The sequence below is a fragment of the Astyanax mexicanus genome, chromosome 14 (assembly GCF_023375975.1).
Source record: "Astyanax mexicanus isolate ESR-SI-001 chromosome 14, AstMex3_surface, whole genome shotgun sequence".
NCBI lineage: Eukaryota > Metazoa > Chordata > Actinopteri > Characiformes > Acestrorhamphidae > Astyanax > Astyanax mexicanus.
Window position 1 is genome coordinate 17,104,627 of NC_064421.1, and position 17,424 is coordinate 17,122,050.

Genomic DNA, 17,424 nt, shown 5'->3' on the forward strand with positions numbered 1-17,424 from the left:
CACTTTTGTGCTCTGATGTCACTAAACACATGACCCAGCCTCTCCAGTAACAGCCCACGAGGAGGGGAGGGAAAAAAAAGTGTGTTTTAAAGCTTACACGTTTTTGGATTGTGAGAATGTTTCATTCCCCTCACAAACAACCACAGAACCACAAGTGCGGTGCGCGACTTTTCCCCAGGACGACAGGAGGAAGCCACCGGGGCGTAAATGGTTAATCGGCGCGGGTCAACCCCAGTCCCAGAGACCCGGCGAGTCAGTAAGTAGCCTCTAACCACACTCATATACGCCTGGGTTGGATTCTGCTCCATCCAATATCAGAGCAGCCTTTGCACTCTTTGCTTAGTGTACTCAGCCTGGGTCTGCACATGGCTGTGGCAATACACAAATTTGTGTGAACACACAGTTCATTAATTATATTTAGGAAGGGAGTGTAAAGGGGGGAGGAAGAAGAATTTTTTTTTTTTTTTTTACTTTCCCATTTACCCTGATATGGTTTTGTGCTCTCAGTTTAGGACTTGGAGGGTCACCACGACCTCAAAAAAAGGAGAAAAATCTCCCCAGCCAGGATAAGCAAGTGTGGCTATGGCGTCTAACAGTCTTTTCAGCTCGGTCACTCCGTGTCAGCAGAACTTCTTCTGGGGTAAGTGCTGTGAAAAATAATTCTACTTCTTCTTCTTCTTGGCATTTTTCGGGTTGTGCTGTGCGGTTCAGGCGCGGGTCATTCGGAAGCCACCTCTCTGTGGAGGGCACCAGGAGCTCAGGGTCAATAACCACTCAAGCGTGTACACACACACACATACATATACACACACACATAGACATATGATCAGAAGACTAGCTTGCAAGCGTGTCTATGTCTATCAGCTTCAAACCACTTCACAAAATAGCCAACAAAGTCAATCGTCGCACTGTTTACTTTTGCGCTTACTTTTGCAAACATGCTAGGAAGCTGACATGTTTGTATAACATGGTATAACTATATTTATGCAACGATGAGAGGGGAAAAAATGGATCTGAACGTATATAAACACTCCCTCCTTTCTGATTTACACGCCAACATTAAAACAAGATGTGGAAAAATTCAGTCCAGTCAAGAATTGAGCTAAAATTGAGTTGAGTTGAGAAAGAAGTGATTTACAGTAAATGGATAACTGCTGGAGGGCTTGCTCACATCTCTCCACATCTATAGAATTGAATTGCTCTTACACACACACACGCTTCTACACGCTTTTACACGCTACACACACAAACACACACACACACAAACCTTTCCTCTCCACTCCACTCCACTCCACTCGTTTTTTTCTCTCCTAAGTTTTGATTTCCACTTCTTCAAAAAACATGAGCAGGAAGCAGACGTCGGAAATAAAAATCAGGCTTGAATGGAGCTTTTATCAAAGTGAGAAGGGAAGCAGAAATATTCTATTCTATAAAAATACTATAAAACTTTTGCAGACTGCCCTTTCCTTTTAAGACACCCAGTAGGACGGACATTACATTTAAAAGAGAGACAGAAATGGAGAAAGAATTAAAAAGAAAGAAAGGATGGCGGAGAACAGCCATGAAGGTGTGGGGGGACAAATCGTGAAGCGTGACACATGAGATGGAAAACCACAAGCAAAAAAAACAAATACAACAAACAAAACGTATGCAAAATCCATTTGAATACCGCACATTTTCACCCGACACAAACACATGCAAAACACGACACAAAACTAAATTAAGTAATCGCTTCCTAGCAACGTCCAGATCTAGGACAGCAGCGAATGAAAATAACACAACTATAAAACAATTAATAGCGAGACGAGAATATGCCTGTCAAACAAACAAACAAAAAAAACCAAAACTACATTTCTACTCACAGGATTTTCAGCAGGAGTCTTTTCATGATTGTGGAAGTACAGAGCGCTCCAGCACAAACATCCAGCCCAGCTACTGGGACTGGGCCAGCCAGAACGGGCTACATGGTTTTGTCATCATCACTGTCTGTGTACATCAGGGCATTAAAAGCTGCTGTCACTAAAACACCAGAGCCGTGAGCTGGAGAGCCGTGAAACCTCACACTGACAGAACTAACTCACATCACTGAGAGTTAATCAGGGCTTTGTCAGCAACTAGATAACAAAAGGAGAAATATGAAATCTAAAGATAAAGAGTTAGTTAGTGGTATAGTGGTTTTATAACTGTGCTGCGCTTTAGTACATACAGTATGGCGCTAGTTTAGGGCCGAGAGCAGAGGGAAGAATATTTACTGTATTATCTAACAGAAAATGTGTTTAAAATATTAATATTTTGTATGTTTTACACAGAAAAATTGACCTGTTTTAAAAGACAAACAAAAATACATTATCTAATATTTTTATGTTTACTTGGTTAAATTAAAACTTATTTTAATCATTCTTTAAGTGATGTAATAATAATGATGAATATAGTGATAAACATAGAATGGGGTCGAACAGAATTAAACATGGTTTAATAATTCCCATAAATTTACATACTTCTCAATAAAATAATAATTCTTGGGAGACATAGCATAAAATAACTACTAATTAAGAACCATTTCTTCGAATGAAGAACCTGTAATGTAAATGAGAAGATTATTATTATTATTATTATTATTTTTTTACTTTTTTAACCCAACACATTATTTAGTGTATAAAGTTCTAAAATAGTGCTGCACAATACTGTATATAACTTCAGAATTGTTATTGAAACATGCACAAATTTACATTTTCACATCACAGGCTGTGATGTCACATAAGGTAAGTGAAATTATTATATATAAAAATTGATATAAATGGAAAATCTAAAATTTGCCATCCTCTCATTTTTGCATTATATACATCTGCCAAATGCAGAGTATCTGCTCAGTATGATTAATATTTGTTTAATCTTCATACACAGAGCACTGTCCATTATAATAATAATAATAATAATAATAATAATAATAATAATAATAATAATAATAATAATAATAATATCACAACATGTTTGATCATGGATTTAGGTTACATATTTGTTAGGGTAAAATATTTTTATATAAGCTATTTGTGCACTATATATACAAACAAATACATAACGCAAATATCATGCAACCCTATTCTAATCCAGTAAAAAAAAAGCTTTCCTAGCACTACCAAAATCAAGTATCCTTGTAGAGCCATTATTTAATTTATTGTTTAAACAGTGAAAAACATTATTTTATTTATTGTGTATATAAGAAAACAATTAGAAAAGAATAAATAACTATTTTAAAATCTGTAGCAACATTTTAGATGCTTTAATCCAGTTTTATTAGCAGTAGTATTTGAATAACTATGCAGCAGATGAGCTTGGCTCAAACACTGGCACGGCTCATTACTACAGCCTGACCTGCTTAACTCTGGATTATCTCTGGGATGTTCCAGTGGAGACTCCACACCATCACACCCACCAAGAGGACACATGTGGAACTCTGGGCATAGTTTCTGCAGCCATCACTAATCAATTACAAGCGTGCTGCACAGCCCCCAGGTCCATGTGCTTCTCATTTGGGGAGCTTGGTGGTCTCGCTGGCTGGATGGTGCGGGTTAATTCTGCTAATTGGTTATCACAGCTCTCCTTTACACTGGAAAAACAGTATTAATGGAGGAAAGGTGACCCAACTAGCCCACAGAGAGTGAGAGAGAATGAGGGAGAGAGAGAGAGAGGGATGTAGAGAGGTCCAGACACCCAGGAGAAGTGCGGCTAATTACAGGCAGAGTTAAAGGTTAATGAAACGTAACTGTAAAAGCCATGGGATACATTTCCATTTTGGGAATTTTAGCCTCAAACTTGCTCCACCTTTTCTTTACGCAAGGCTTTTTTTTGCTTTGCTGGTATTAAAACTGAAGCAATGACCACAGACTAATTAGGGCCTTTTAACACACTATTATTTGTAAGCGCGTTACATCTGCCTGCTGACGTTTCTGCTAAACCTCAAAATCATACGTGTCTGACGCTATACGTGTAGCTGCTACACTCAAACAAAGGCTCATTTACGACGGGATTAGCATGACATGCTATTTTTCTTTGTTTTAACATTAAGGAAAGCATGCCTGAGGCAGAATCCTGGATATATGTACACATACGTTATGTTAGGGCTACACTATATTAAAAAAAAAAAAAAAAAGACATTAAAATATCTATTCTATTCTATTATCTGATTTTGCTATTTATAGGTATATGTTTGAGTAAAATGAACATTGTTGTTTTATTCTATAAACTATGGACAACATTTCTCCCAAATTCCAAATAAAAATATTGTCATTTCGAGAATTTATTTGCAGACAATGAGAAATGTCTGAAATAACAAAAAGAAAACAGTTTTAAGACCTCAAATAATGCAAAGAAAGAAAGTTCATATTCATCAAGTTTTAAGAGTTCAGAAATAAATATTTGGTGGAATAACCCTGGTTTTAATCACAGTTTTAATGCATCTTGGCATGTTCTCCTCCACCAGTCTTACACACTGCTTTTGTGCTTTTGGATCGCTTTATGCCACTCCTGGTGCAAAAATTCAAGCAGTTCAGCTTGGTTTGATGGCTTGTGATAATCTAGTTTCCTCTTGATTATATTCCAGAGGTTTTCAATTTGGTAAAATTAAAGAATAATTTTTAAGGGGTCTCTTATTCGTTGATTTTACGTTGATTCCTGACTGTCAATGCTACAGCCTTTATTCAAAATCCTCAGTGTTACAGTGTTCCAAAATTACACTGGTGTTACAGTCACTGGTATTACGTACTAAATGCTAACGTCACGTTTTCAGGAATGAATAAAATTGATTTGTAAAATCATTTATCATCCATTTAATATTCCGCTCCAAATTTGGTTACACTAAAAGTATACAACCTTACTTTAAGAGTTTAAATTACTCTATTGGAGAACAGTATACCTGATCTTCTCTCTCAAAACCTGCAATCATCTAATCATCCAGCATTACACAATTTTAATCAAACTCCAGGAGCGCTGCGCAACACAGAATGAAAGTCAGTGAGTGTGTGCTGACCTCAAAAAAAAAGGTAATTAGAAGGTTTGAAACCACATGGTAAATAGAAAGGCTTGAAGAAAAATGACCAAACCCTTCAAAGGACTGGAAAGTAACCTGATATGGACACTGTAGCATACGCCAATTCTTTAGCCTGATACAGCCAGACGACTTCAAAGTTGAGGCGAGTCCCTATCATACCCACAAGTCAGAGAGATGCAGGAAGATGGATCACTGTATCTGAAACACACAGGCTGAAGTTCATTTAGATCTGATACTTAAACTGCAACTGATCGTTTCTAATTTAAAGGACTGATACAATACATGTGCTTTTCTCCCAGAAATAATTACTTTTTTTATTTCACTGATATAATGATAAGATAATAGCATAATCATTTACATTTCATGTTACTTTAAAATAAAATGTTCTTAAATGTAAGCAAAAGTGTTTTTTTCCATGCAATCAAATATAAAATATTGAATCTGGAATAAAGTAAGTGTAAAGGATCTTTAAATTGCCAAATAAATGTATAAAGGTTTCAAAGCTAAGGCCTGTTGATGTGTCCAAAATTGATAACAATAACATAAAAAAAAACTTAAAAACCTTAAAAAGACACAATGGAGGTCTTTAAGTTCTGAAAAAAAATCTATCATGCAATGTTCCAGTATTGACCACCAGTCTGGGTTAGATACAGCAAATAATGTAGATTGAAATATTAGTTTAAAAATGTGTTTACAAATCATATCACTACTATTAAAACATTTTCAACTGCAATATATATATATTGATATTAAATTATTTAAATGTTCTTCTTCATATTCAGACTTCCTTTTTCTAATGTAATTTTATCTTTTATAAGTGGTCCTTAAATGACACTGCTTAAATAACTGTGTGTGTGTGTGTGTGTGTGTGTGTGTGTGTGTGTGTGTGTGTAGCATCAATGTTTCTGACTGTGTGTTAGACCTGTAACGGTTTCTGATCATAACAAGTAACAGTCTTTAATTAGTGGAGGCCAATATGGCATAATTATGTGAAAATAATGGACACCAATCAAGTTTTACCACTGCATTGTATTGAAACATCTTTAGAAATGCATACTGTGACAAACTGTAATGTCATTTTTGACCATCGAAAATAATATTATTTTTAATATCTTCTTTTATACCGTAGTTATAATTTTAAGTGCAGTAAAATGGATCTGCCAATTATCTGACTCTATAAGCACATTATTACACATCTTCAATCCACTTCATTAAATTCCCATTCCTCTACATGCCATCAATAACGGGTTAATAATGAACACACGGCGAAACGGGGCGCACGCTTTTCATTCATAACATGACAAATGATAAACATTTCTCCCCCTATCCGACGTGTTTCCCGAGATGACAAAGGCAGGCATTGATGTCTCTTCAGAACTTGGAGGGAGCTTCTGAGAAAATAATCAAACACTTAACCGTGGAGTCGGCCTCTGCCAAACACAACATTAAAACTGGGAAACAATAAATAGTCCCATAACACGAAGAAACTCGACTTCTGTAACATAGAAACCCAGTCAACAAACCATCAGAGCCGCCACAAACCATCTTTAAATCACAGACAGCCTGCCCGAGCCTCTGATACAGCGCGGCTTAATGGAGTACGGCCTGCAGAGGAGTGAGGGATATGGAGAATGCATGGCTGCAGGATGCTGCCCACAGCTGATGTAAATGCATTTTCGAAGGAAGCTTACAGTACTCAAATCAACTTAGGCAAATTCTTCCATCAACTAATTGCTCCCTGTGCCATGCGGCATGGCACACGTTACAGACATCTGCGAAATGGATCACAGAGAGAGAGAGAGCTCACATAAGAGCTATACTGCAAAAGAGCCAATTTACTCAAAAGCTTCTTCATTCAGAAAAAAGAATCACTTTTCAATCAGAAAGTTCCTTTAAATCCCATTTGCTATCTGCTGATGATGTATAGACAAAATCCACGGTTTGTACCAGAATGACACTGGTGCTACAGTCACTGGTGTAGCACATGCTTACAGTGATATGTTGTGACACCAGAGACTGGCATGAATGATCAGAACACCTAAAAGAAAAAAAAAAGAAAAAAAAAACAAAATAAAAACAAGAAACTCTCATCATTCTTCAAAAAAAAAAAAAAAAAAAACAATCTTCATTTTTCTGGAATGAAGGAAACTGATTTTTAACATGTAATCATATTAATCATATTCTGATGTTCCTCTCCAAATAGTATACACAGAATAAAGACAGAAACCATGACCAGATTTTCTGCATTAGGCCTTTAAACTGTGTGAAAATGTCATAACGAATGGACTAAACAAAATGTTCAAAAATGACTGGAAATACAATCACAATAATGATTTCCAATTAAAGTTAGATGTTTTTCCCTTGAAGTTTTTGTAAATGATATATACTGCATTACAATAGGAATCATAGCTCAACAATATATTGTCTTATTATTTTGTTATCAAAATAATATGTACAGACAGTCATACAGTCTTTGGCAGGTGGCATGCATTATTAAATGTCATGATAAGTTGAATTACTGTCTTCTGGGGAAAAATTTTATTACTAATGTAATATATAGAGCAAAAAAAAAACTAATGTCAATGTTTTCCGGTATCGTGCAGTCATTATTTATTAGTGTAATTAAGTAATAAGTGTTGAGCAAACTGTGATATTTGAATGAAAATGTTTTTGTCTGGACAGAAAAAAATAATTTACTCAGTAAAACACATATTACATAAAAAACAATATTCTTCATTAAAAATTATTATTAATAGTATTGTTTGAATAATTATTGTACTGTATTAATTATTTGGTGAATTATTTGGTAAATCAGAGCTAAATGATGTTAAATCAGGTGAGCAAATTCATGCACTGTCTGGGGGGCATCCAGGAGAAATGCTTAACCAAGCTTTGTTCTGTAATGTAGCTCACAAGATCTTCAAAAACTACTTTCTTCAAAATTAGAAATCATTATGTTTTTACTATATTACTATAACGCAGCACACAGCTGTAGTGAGTGAAGGCTGGAGGCTGTTTTGGGAGGTTAGATAAGTGGACTTTGACTCCACATGGCTATTTTGACTCTACCATAATGAAGTGCAGAACTACAGAGGCTCCACGCTTAACAAGGCTCTACCTGTTCTGCCCAACACCGGCCGCAGCCAAAGCCGGCACGCTCTGTTGATTTAACCTCAGCTGGAATGCTGAATTTTCTTTGACTAGGGCATTGCTGCTAAATATTTAGAATATGATACACACGAGGGCTGTAAGAAAAAACAGAATGTAAAAATGCGCGGAATGAGCCGGGCCAGCGGCGGAGACAGAAACGGACGCGCTGCATTGGCAGTATCTCTCATCCTTGGTTTCCTCTTCCAACTGTGGCTCCATACTTCACCACAGGGGAAATGGAGTGTTGTGAAATGGGCCCTTGTAATGCTTTATTTCCTTTTAAAAATTTACATCTTTTGATATCCAAACAATAAGAAGAGAAACTGGAAGTCAAACTGTCTGTCTCCGATTCCGCAGAGCAGAGTCTCTGCCTTAAAAATACAACCTGCCAGATTAAAAACCAAGAAAAAAAATCCCTACTGCATTTAAAAGCTGTTTTGAGGGGAGATTAAATCACTGAATTTTGATTAGTCTTTGTCTGAGCTGTTAGACATTTTACATTCTCACACCATATCAGTGCTGAAGTGCTGCTGGGAGGACACTGAAATACAAGCAAAGAGATCTTCAGAGAGATTAGCCTGGAAAACATATTTGGGTCATTATGGGTTTTCTGCAGCATAGTAGTTTAACTTACATATAAACACTGTACAACAAAAACAGTACATTTCCTATAAATACTCTAAATTAACACATTAGTACAACTTTACAGGACCGCTGGTCTGTAACTGTATAGTACTTTTTGTGAATTGTATGCTGTTTTTTTTATGACGCGGGGTCGGATTTTGCCATGTCTGCAGTGCTGCCTGATTAATTTAAATAATTATTTTAAGTGGTTAAATTACACAATTTTCCTTTAAAGTTTAAAGTTCAAGTTTTAACGTGAGAATTTCCAGTACTTTAAGCAACTTAATTAAGCAACTTTTGAAATCAGTGAAATCAAATTTTTATATTGTTTTATTTTCAAGAGACACTTTCTGCATATTTAGCAATTCATAATATTAATTTCACCTAATATTGATCATACTGTATTCATATTCATGAAGGTATAACTGAGGTATAACCTAGGCAGCCCACACTGTTGTGGTAAAATATTACCGGTAATTAAAATTATTGTAAAATATCAAAATGTATCTTTTAAACAGAAAAAGCTCATCATGAACAATTCTAAGAGTTTGCAGTTCTGGGTCAACCACGTTCTCATTAAATGCCCATTTTTTCTAAAAATAAAAACATAAAAGTGATTTATCTAGGAAATATGATTTGTATTAAGTTTATAGTCTAACATAAATATATATTTTTGACTATAAAATACAAAATGAGTTATGAGTTATTTTATTCAAGTTTTGAATAGTAATTCTAATAACTAATATTTTTTACTATTAATTATACTTGGTGCAATATTACTTAGTAACTGAAACATTTAACCAAAATTTAAAACATACTGTCTAATGGTTTCACCTACCAAAATTCAACATGAATTTTAAAATAGGATTTTAAGAAATATGAAACAGAAAATTGAAAAAGTCTAATATTTTGGGTTATATTAAAATGTATATCAACTTTATAGAATATTAAAATTATTCAAAATGTATCATTTCAAAAAGTTAAACAGTTTGTTCCACTGTTCTGGTCGACACCATTAACTTTGATATAAAAAATATATAACTGATCTTTGCCTAATTGATCTTATTAATTGGCAAAAATTTTTGAAAATAGCAATAGTATACAATTAATATACACAGCTTTTAAATTTGCTACTGAGCAAATCTTCTATTACATTTTGTATTAATAAATAAACGTGTTGAAAACTCATAATTCGGTAAAATCTAGTTTGAGGTAAAACAAGTTGTGGCACAATTGATTTAGATAGTTTACCGAGTTGATTGATGAGTCAAAAAGAAAAAAAAAGAAGAGTATCCCTTCTTACTTAAGAAAGAAGAGAAAAGGTGAGGTGAAAAGGTTACAGGCTGCCTGACCCGACGTGAAGGGCAGAAAGCTAATGAAGCACCTTTTGAACCCGCCCGGTCATCCAGCAGGGTAACACACCCGTCAGCGCTGCAGGTCACTTAAGCCCGTCCGTGTGTCTGAGCAGCCTGCTGGACACACATTCTCTCTGCACGTGGAAAAACCAAACCATTAGCACTGAAGGACAAAACACCCCCCTCAGCCCTGTATGGTAATCTGACCACAGGCCCAAGTGTGTGCAAGTGGAGCAGCACAGACAGCCGCACACACACCTGGGAGAATCAGATTACCACTCAGAGAGAAACACACAGGTATGACACGTTCGGCGTCTGTTTTAGCAGTGTCCGATTCTGTTCTTCTGTTTCAAGCGCTTCAGGCCACAATAGAAACACTTTGTCAGGCCACAGTGCAGATCTAAGAGGCTTTAATGCAGCTTCTCTGATCTTCAGCTACAGACAACAGCAGGGTCCCGTCGGAACGGTGTAAGTCCTACACTGCAGGTCATTAAAGACTCTGTTTGAAGTGTTTAGAGTGAATGCCGAAGACTTTAACCAATAAGAGCCCAGAGAAACTTTTGAACATTGACGCCAAATTAAACATTTAATCAGATAAATTCAGTGAGCAGCTAATTAATTTTTTTTTTATGACTGATAAGGTTATTTTAAGGTTAAAATCCAAATGTAACATAAGTGCCACAACAACAATTACATAACTCGTGTTTGAACTGTTTGTCCTAAAACTAGTTCTATAGTACGTAAAACATTTAATTAAAGCATTTAAACTGTTAAAAAAAAAACACTTATATACGCTACTTTTATCTCCAGCACTAAATCAGCACTCCTGCATTCTGTAAATAAAGGGTGATAAACGAACAGAGATTAACAAACACTGTCCTGTGATGATGATGCTCTCAAGATGCTCAGTATATGTCTAAAAGGGACTTTATCAATCAAAGTAAAGGACAGAGTGCTGCAAGAATTTTACACAGCGTTTAAAGGGTCTGTGATGCATAGGTTTAAATAAGAAAGTATTTTAATTGCAGTTTGCAGCTCTGTCAGTACATGCTGATTTTTTGTAAGATTTAAGAATTATATAGTACTGATGCATATTAAGAAATGTATTGTGATATAAATTTTGCCTATATTGTCCAGCCCCAGGTATGACTGACAGAAGTCAGAATAGGACACAATCAGAAAACTGTAAAGAGAAAGACACCAACTGAGGTTTTGGAAAGGTCCTCACAAACCCCTGAACTTTAAACATAGATGTAGTTTATATACAGTTATATGAAAATATTTGTGCACCCCTGGTGAAATTAGTTTTATTTAGTATAATTAGTTTTATATTAGTATAATTTAAAGATGATATAGAATATGTTATAGAGAATGTTATAATCAGAAAACTAATTAATATTTGTTTTGAGTATTTATTTGTATTTATTTTTATTTTAAAAAATAAAAAGTGTTATTTTTAGATCATTTTTGAATATTTTTGGACTGAACATGCTTGTACTCTCAAGACTATTGGCAGGCAAATACTTTATTCTATATGTATATAATTATAATATGCACTTTTTGTTTTTAAAAAAGCAGCTGATGCTTTGTGAGTTAGTCTAAAGAACATAGGTGGCTCCAGGTTTCTCATGAACGGCCCACCAGCCAGTGCATGGATTTATTCAGATTCAGATTCATCACCAGCTCACCTGATTTAACATCAATGTGCACTGATTTATTTTCTGGACATGGTTTTTATATAATGATAACTATAAATAATACTGGACTCCCTATAAAGAGAGCTCTGGAGATTTCTTAATGAACATTGTGATAGTTCAGTGTAAAAGCACTACACTTTGCATTAAATACAAGCAGCTTTTTAAATCTTATTTTCACAGATGCTTAGAACTTTTGCACTGTACTGTACATCTAGCAAACAGCTTGAATAATAGTTTAATAATATAAGTTGTGTGATAAATTGCAAACAAGAAATCAGCTACTTGTTATTGAATAACAGCAAATTTGAGGTCAGACAAAAGGGCGCAGATGGATTTGGATGCGCCGAGAGTCAATGTGACTCTGTTTAGGCTCAAGCCGGGAAAACATGGGCTCCATCTCTGTCATTAAGAATTAACTCTACATCTGAGTCTGTTGTCAACAGCGCTGTTTTTCTGATTAGAGCGGCTGTTGACTCATCCTGTGACGGCATTCAGGAGGGTGCTATAGTTACTGCGGCCCACACTGCAGCTCCTGTTTCATTGTCTCGTGTTTTTACTGTAAGCCCAAACTACTTATAAAGTTGTTTCGGGATATCAGTGAATCCTTTGGGGAAATAACGGCTCCTCCTGGCAGTATAAAGGCCAGGTCTAATGTAAAATTTATCAGTCGGCAAGGTTGACACTGTCTATTAAACCGTTCCTCCTCAGCTTTAAATATGTATTAGACATTGAAAGGCGAGTCCTCCAAGTTGTTGTTTTGCAGAGAAAAATGAGGGGTAACATTTGAGTTTGATTCAGTGCGAGAGGTAATTTCGAGGGAAACAATGGGAAAGAGCTCCGGCTTCCAGACGACTTCAGAGTTTAAGCACAGAAGATGCCATTTTGCTGACAAAGACAACAGAAAACATGTTCTCAACCTTCTCCACTTTTTCTCTCGGCTCCTAAATATTAACAATGCGACCCATTAATAAACATGATTTCCTTGGATAAGAGATAAAGGAGGCAGAACAAAATTAGAAGAAGCGCAAACTAGAACTAAGGGAATTGGAAAGGCAAGCATTTGCGCAGCATAGCTGTAGAATGCGCCGGAATGCTACAATCATCTTCTGCGAGATCATTTGGAGATTCTGAAATATTGATGTGCTAGACGTCATGAACCCAGCAAGCAAAAAGCAGCAAATAAAAGCTGTGAAATATTTCTATATTTATATCAAAAGCCAGATCTTTTGGCTCGTCCTGCATCCAGAGCGTGTAAGATGTACTGCTTTGTGTGTCGATTCCATCTCGGCATTCTCGGATGAAATTGTCCTGGAAAGCATGTTTTGAATAAAGAAATCCGGGAAGCGCCACTCTAACGAGCTGCCGGCACAACTTTACACACACTAGACGTACTTCCGAGTGCTCAGAGAGAGATTAGGTACAGCAGTATTGTTGTTGTTTTATTATTTTCCAACTAGCCTGACATGTTTACAGACATTATTCTTTATATACGTTTATTAATTTTACATGACTTGACAGGCAATCAAAGTAAGGCATTCATGTATTCAGAATACATTGAATCATACAGTTCTTTTGACAGCATGATATCAGATAAGGTGTCTAAAGAAAACCATGTATCTGTAAAATATCGTTACAGAATAAGGAAAAAACCTTCTTAAATTCCAGTCTAAGTTAATGTAAAAATATTTTATATCAAACTCAAACTAAATTTAAAAAGGACTAATGTAAACATGTTAAAAAGACCTTTAAAGTAATACATTTCTCGTCATTATCATTACATCATTATATTGGAAGTCAGTGATGCAACATATTATAGTATTAATAATGTAGTCTGTATTAAAGACAGAAAATTGTGTGTAAACTACAAGAGGACATGAATCCTTTATTAACATTATTTTTTTCTAAGTCTATTTATACACATGATATATGTCAAATTATTTATTAGCTTAATACATATCTAAAAGTCCTCAAAATACATCTGGATTAAACACACTTGGAACTTCCCTCTAGAGCCAAAATTCTGTATTAATATACTCAATAATGATAAGTTCTAATCTATGTAATGATTCTAGATGCTCAAATAATGCTGTAAAACTAACCCAAATTAACTCAAAATAATTGTCTAGCACTATATAAAAAATGTCTTTAAAGAACCTTTAACGTATGATTATTGTTCTATTATTTATTTACTTTTTTCAGAGGTCCAAACAAACTTTTTACTGCCAATACAAAATTTTAGTTACTGTGCTTATCAAGCAGATAGAGGATATACAGTGACACGTATCCACATAAGAATGAGACAATAAGGTAAGTAGTATAACAGACAAACAAAAGAAAGTGGTGGAGAGAGGAGAAGAAATATTATTATACATTTTATGAATAGTTTAGAACAAGGTAGAAAAGGCTAGGGAACATTATTTTTACTAAATAGACTAAAATATACTGTACATTATGTTTGTGTATTTGTTTCCCTGATTATTAAACATTTAAATCCATTTACGCCCATGGGATCATCACATAAACCAAAAACAGGCTTTAATTCTGGAACACTTGGTCCTGCACGTTCTCAGCAGAAACGCTAGAGTCAAAGTGCAGTAAACAAATACTCAATAGTGATGAGAGGTTCTATTCAGTCCCTAAATTACAGTCTGGTTAACCAGAGACTCTGTGTGCCAACTCATTATTGCTGCTTGCTTCCAATGGGACTGAGACATTTAGGAAAACATTCAGGGGGCCTTGGAAGTAAAGAAGGCTTTATTATAGATGTAGCAGCCCAGGAGACAGTAGCCCAAATTAGGCAGATGCCCAGCGGGTGCTGGTCAGCTTCTCAAACAGAGCGTGGTACATGACTTAAAATTGGACTGAGATTAGACTGGGACGAGTAATGGAACGTGATGGGATGAGGTTGGACAGTCTATGTTTGACAACTGCAGTGTGCTTAGCAGCAGCAGCAGCAACAACAACAACACAACAACACTGAAATTAAATGTTCTTTAATTACCGTTATTGACTAACATGTTACATAATTGTCCTGGGAAAGAACGAGCAATGAATCTTTTTTAGTGATGAAAACGGACATAGAAATAAGTGTGAACGCTCATCAACATTGAGGGAAAGAAAACTTGAATTGGATGGCTGATCACACAAACAGCAACAATGATGCAACTGTAATAAAGCAATGAGGAGATTTTCCCATAAGAATACAGCTTATTAGAACATTCCACAGAAAGGTTGCCTATGTTTGAGCCTTCTATATTACACAGAACAAGCATGATGTTATTTTATCAGCTCCACTAATATCATAAAAGACACTTTGTATATGTAATATGTATAAATAATTACAGACTGTAGTGTTGTATCCGTTTATTACTCTTCAAATGTCAAGTTGTGGGTCATTATCAGCTCTGTAGTGATGCCGACATGGTGGTGGTGGTGTGTTATTGTGTGTTGTATACAGTAGGTATGCGCAGATTAGAGACAGCAGTGCTGCTGGAGTTTTTAAACACTGTTTTAATCCACTCACTGTCTGCTATATTAGATGTTCTTACCTCGATGCTTCACCATGTAGATACAGCACTGGACAAAATTAAGAGATCACTTCAGTTTCTGAATTAGTTCTGATTTTGCTATTTATAGGTATATGTTTGAATAAAATGAACATTGTTGTTTTATTCTATAAACTACAGACAACATTTCTCCCAAATTCCAAATAAAAATAGTAATTTAAAGCATTTATTTGCAGAAAATGAAAAATGGCTGAAATAACGAAAAAGATGCAGGACTTTCAGACCTCAAATAATGCAAAGAAAACAAGTTTTAAGTTTCAAGTTTTTTCAGAAATCAATATTTGGTAGAATAACCCTGGTTTTTAATCACAGTTTTCATGCATCTAGGCATGTTCTCCTCCACCAGTCTTACACACTACTTTTGGATAATTTTATGCCACTCCTGGTGCAAAAATTCAAGCAGTTCAGCTTGGTTTGACGGCTTGTGATCATCCATCTTCCACTTCATTATATTTCAGAGGTTTTCAATTAGGTAAAATCAGTGAAAAACATCATTTTTAAGTGGTCACATTTTCCCCCAAAGCTGTAGAAGTCAGAAACCAGAAGCTCTGTAAATCTGCTGTTGCACAGTTTGTGTTGACCATCCTCTTATTCTTTAACAGCATTCCACAGGAAACTGTGAGTGGACACCGCCACCATTTCAAATGTCACGGTCTTATCACAGCAACGTAACATAGCACCTACACATGTTCTACAGATCCTGTGTGTGTATTTGCATCAGCCCCAAAAAGCGGGGAAAAAAAAGGAAAGAAAAAAAGCAGTACATGGTTACAGTACTATATCACCCCTGTGCTCAGAGACCGGTCCTGCCCCGGCCTCATGTGACAGACAAGTTTCAAAACAGCCCCTGGGTGTAGTGACAGCTGGGCTGCCCACTGCTCCACAGCCACTAATCACATATATACAAGCAGAAACACTTTTGTACTTCATTTAAACAGCAGAAAAACACAAATCCTGTTCAGAAACCTGACCTTTCCATGTAAACACAGCACAGGTACACGGGGTAAACATCAAATTTCACTTAAGCCTATATTTAACGAGCAGGTGTTAGTTTTAGACGTTATAAACTGCCTGATTTCTAGACTTAGCTCATTAGTTTTACAGAATAATAACAATCATTCCAAAGTAATGGCTTTGGTCGGCCTTAAACAACGGTTCAACAGAGCAGCTCTAGGGGTGAAAGCTTGTATTTTCGTAGGTTAATGCAGCCTTTGTTATAGAATTTGAAGGAAAAAAGGAAGGGCAATTATTTTAATGAATGTGATAAAGGTTAGAGGGCCGTACAAACATTTCAGCACCTACTTCTCAAACATAGTCCTTTTACCACAGTGTTTATGTTTAAAAATAAAAAAAGCCTAGTTGATTTTTCCAGCTCTGAACTGTTCAGATACATAGGACACAGCAACAGAAAATAGAAAGAAATGCTAGACAGCCTCAAGCCCACAAAAATGCTGGTGTGGCTTTGGTCTGGGTATACAAATACCACTGTATTAACACTATACCACAAATAAATATAGCTAAATAAATATTTGTAGCATGTTTGTGTATTGCTCAACAGTATGTAAGAGCAAAAGAGAAGTGCTCGTTTTCATGAGATCCAGTAAAACAGTAATAGTGTTACATCCAGCTTCACCTCATCTGAACTATTCCATGCTACTGGCACAGCAGTGATGATCAACTGCTGAGCTCTGATACAGAAGCTTTCTTAGAAAGTCACTGTGATCAGGTTACAGCCACAGGCAACGTCAGGCCTCCAGCGTTCAATAATAAAAAGAATGTGTGGATGCATGGCCATAGGAATAGCTTAAATTGTTCTTTTTATTTTTCACTTCTACCTAAGCACATGTAGTGATAAAATCCATATGAACCTCTACTCCCATATGCTATGCAAAAACAAAGACCTAATTTACAGCTCTTCAGTTTCTGAATCAGTTTCTCTGATTTTGCTATTTATGAGTATATGTTTGAGTAAAATGAACATTGTT

General features: G+C 35.7%; 2 protein-coding genes across 9 annotated transcripts in view; one reads left to right on the top strand and one right to left on the bottom strand.

The window, feature by feature from the left end:
• supt3h (SPT3 homolog, SAGA and STAGA complex component) overlaps positions 1 to 17,424 on the bottom strand; it is a 152,920-nt gene that overhangs the window by 108,682 nt on the left and 26,814 nt on the right. The gene's annotated exons all lie outside the window — the stretch shown is intronic.
• The window catches only part of runx2a (RUNX family transcription factor 2a), a 73,527-nt gene continuing 56,208 nt past the window's right edge, over positions 106 to 17,424 (top strand). Inside the window, exons 1-2 of one of the 2 annotated variants that reach the window (XM_049463555.1) lie at positions 106 to 256; positions 508 to 640. In XM_049463555.1, coding sequence (XP_049319512.1) covers positions 583 to 640 — 58 coding nt within the window. In that variant the 5' untranslated portion in view covers positions 106 to 256; positions 508 to 582. The remainder of the gene's footprint in view (positions 257 to 507; positions 641 to 17,424) is intronic. The other variant, XM_049463554.1, reaches the window with a different exon arrangement.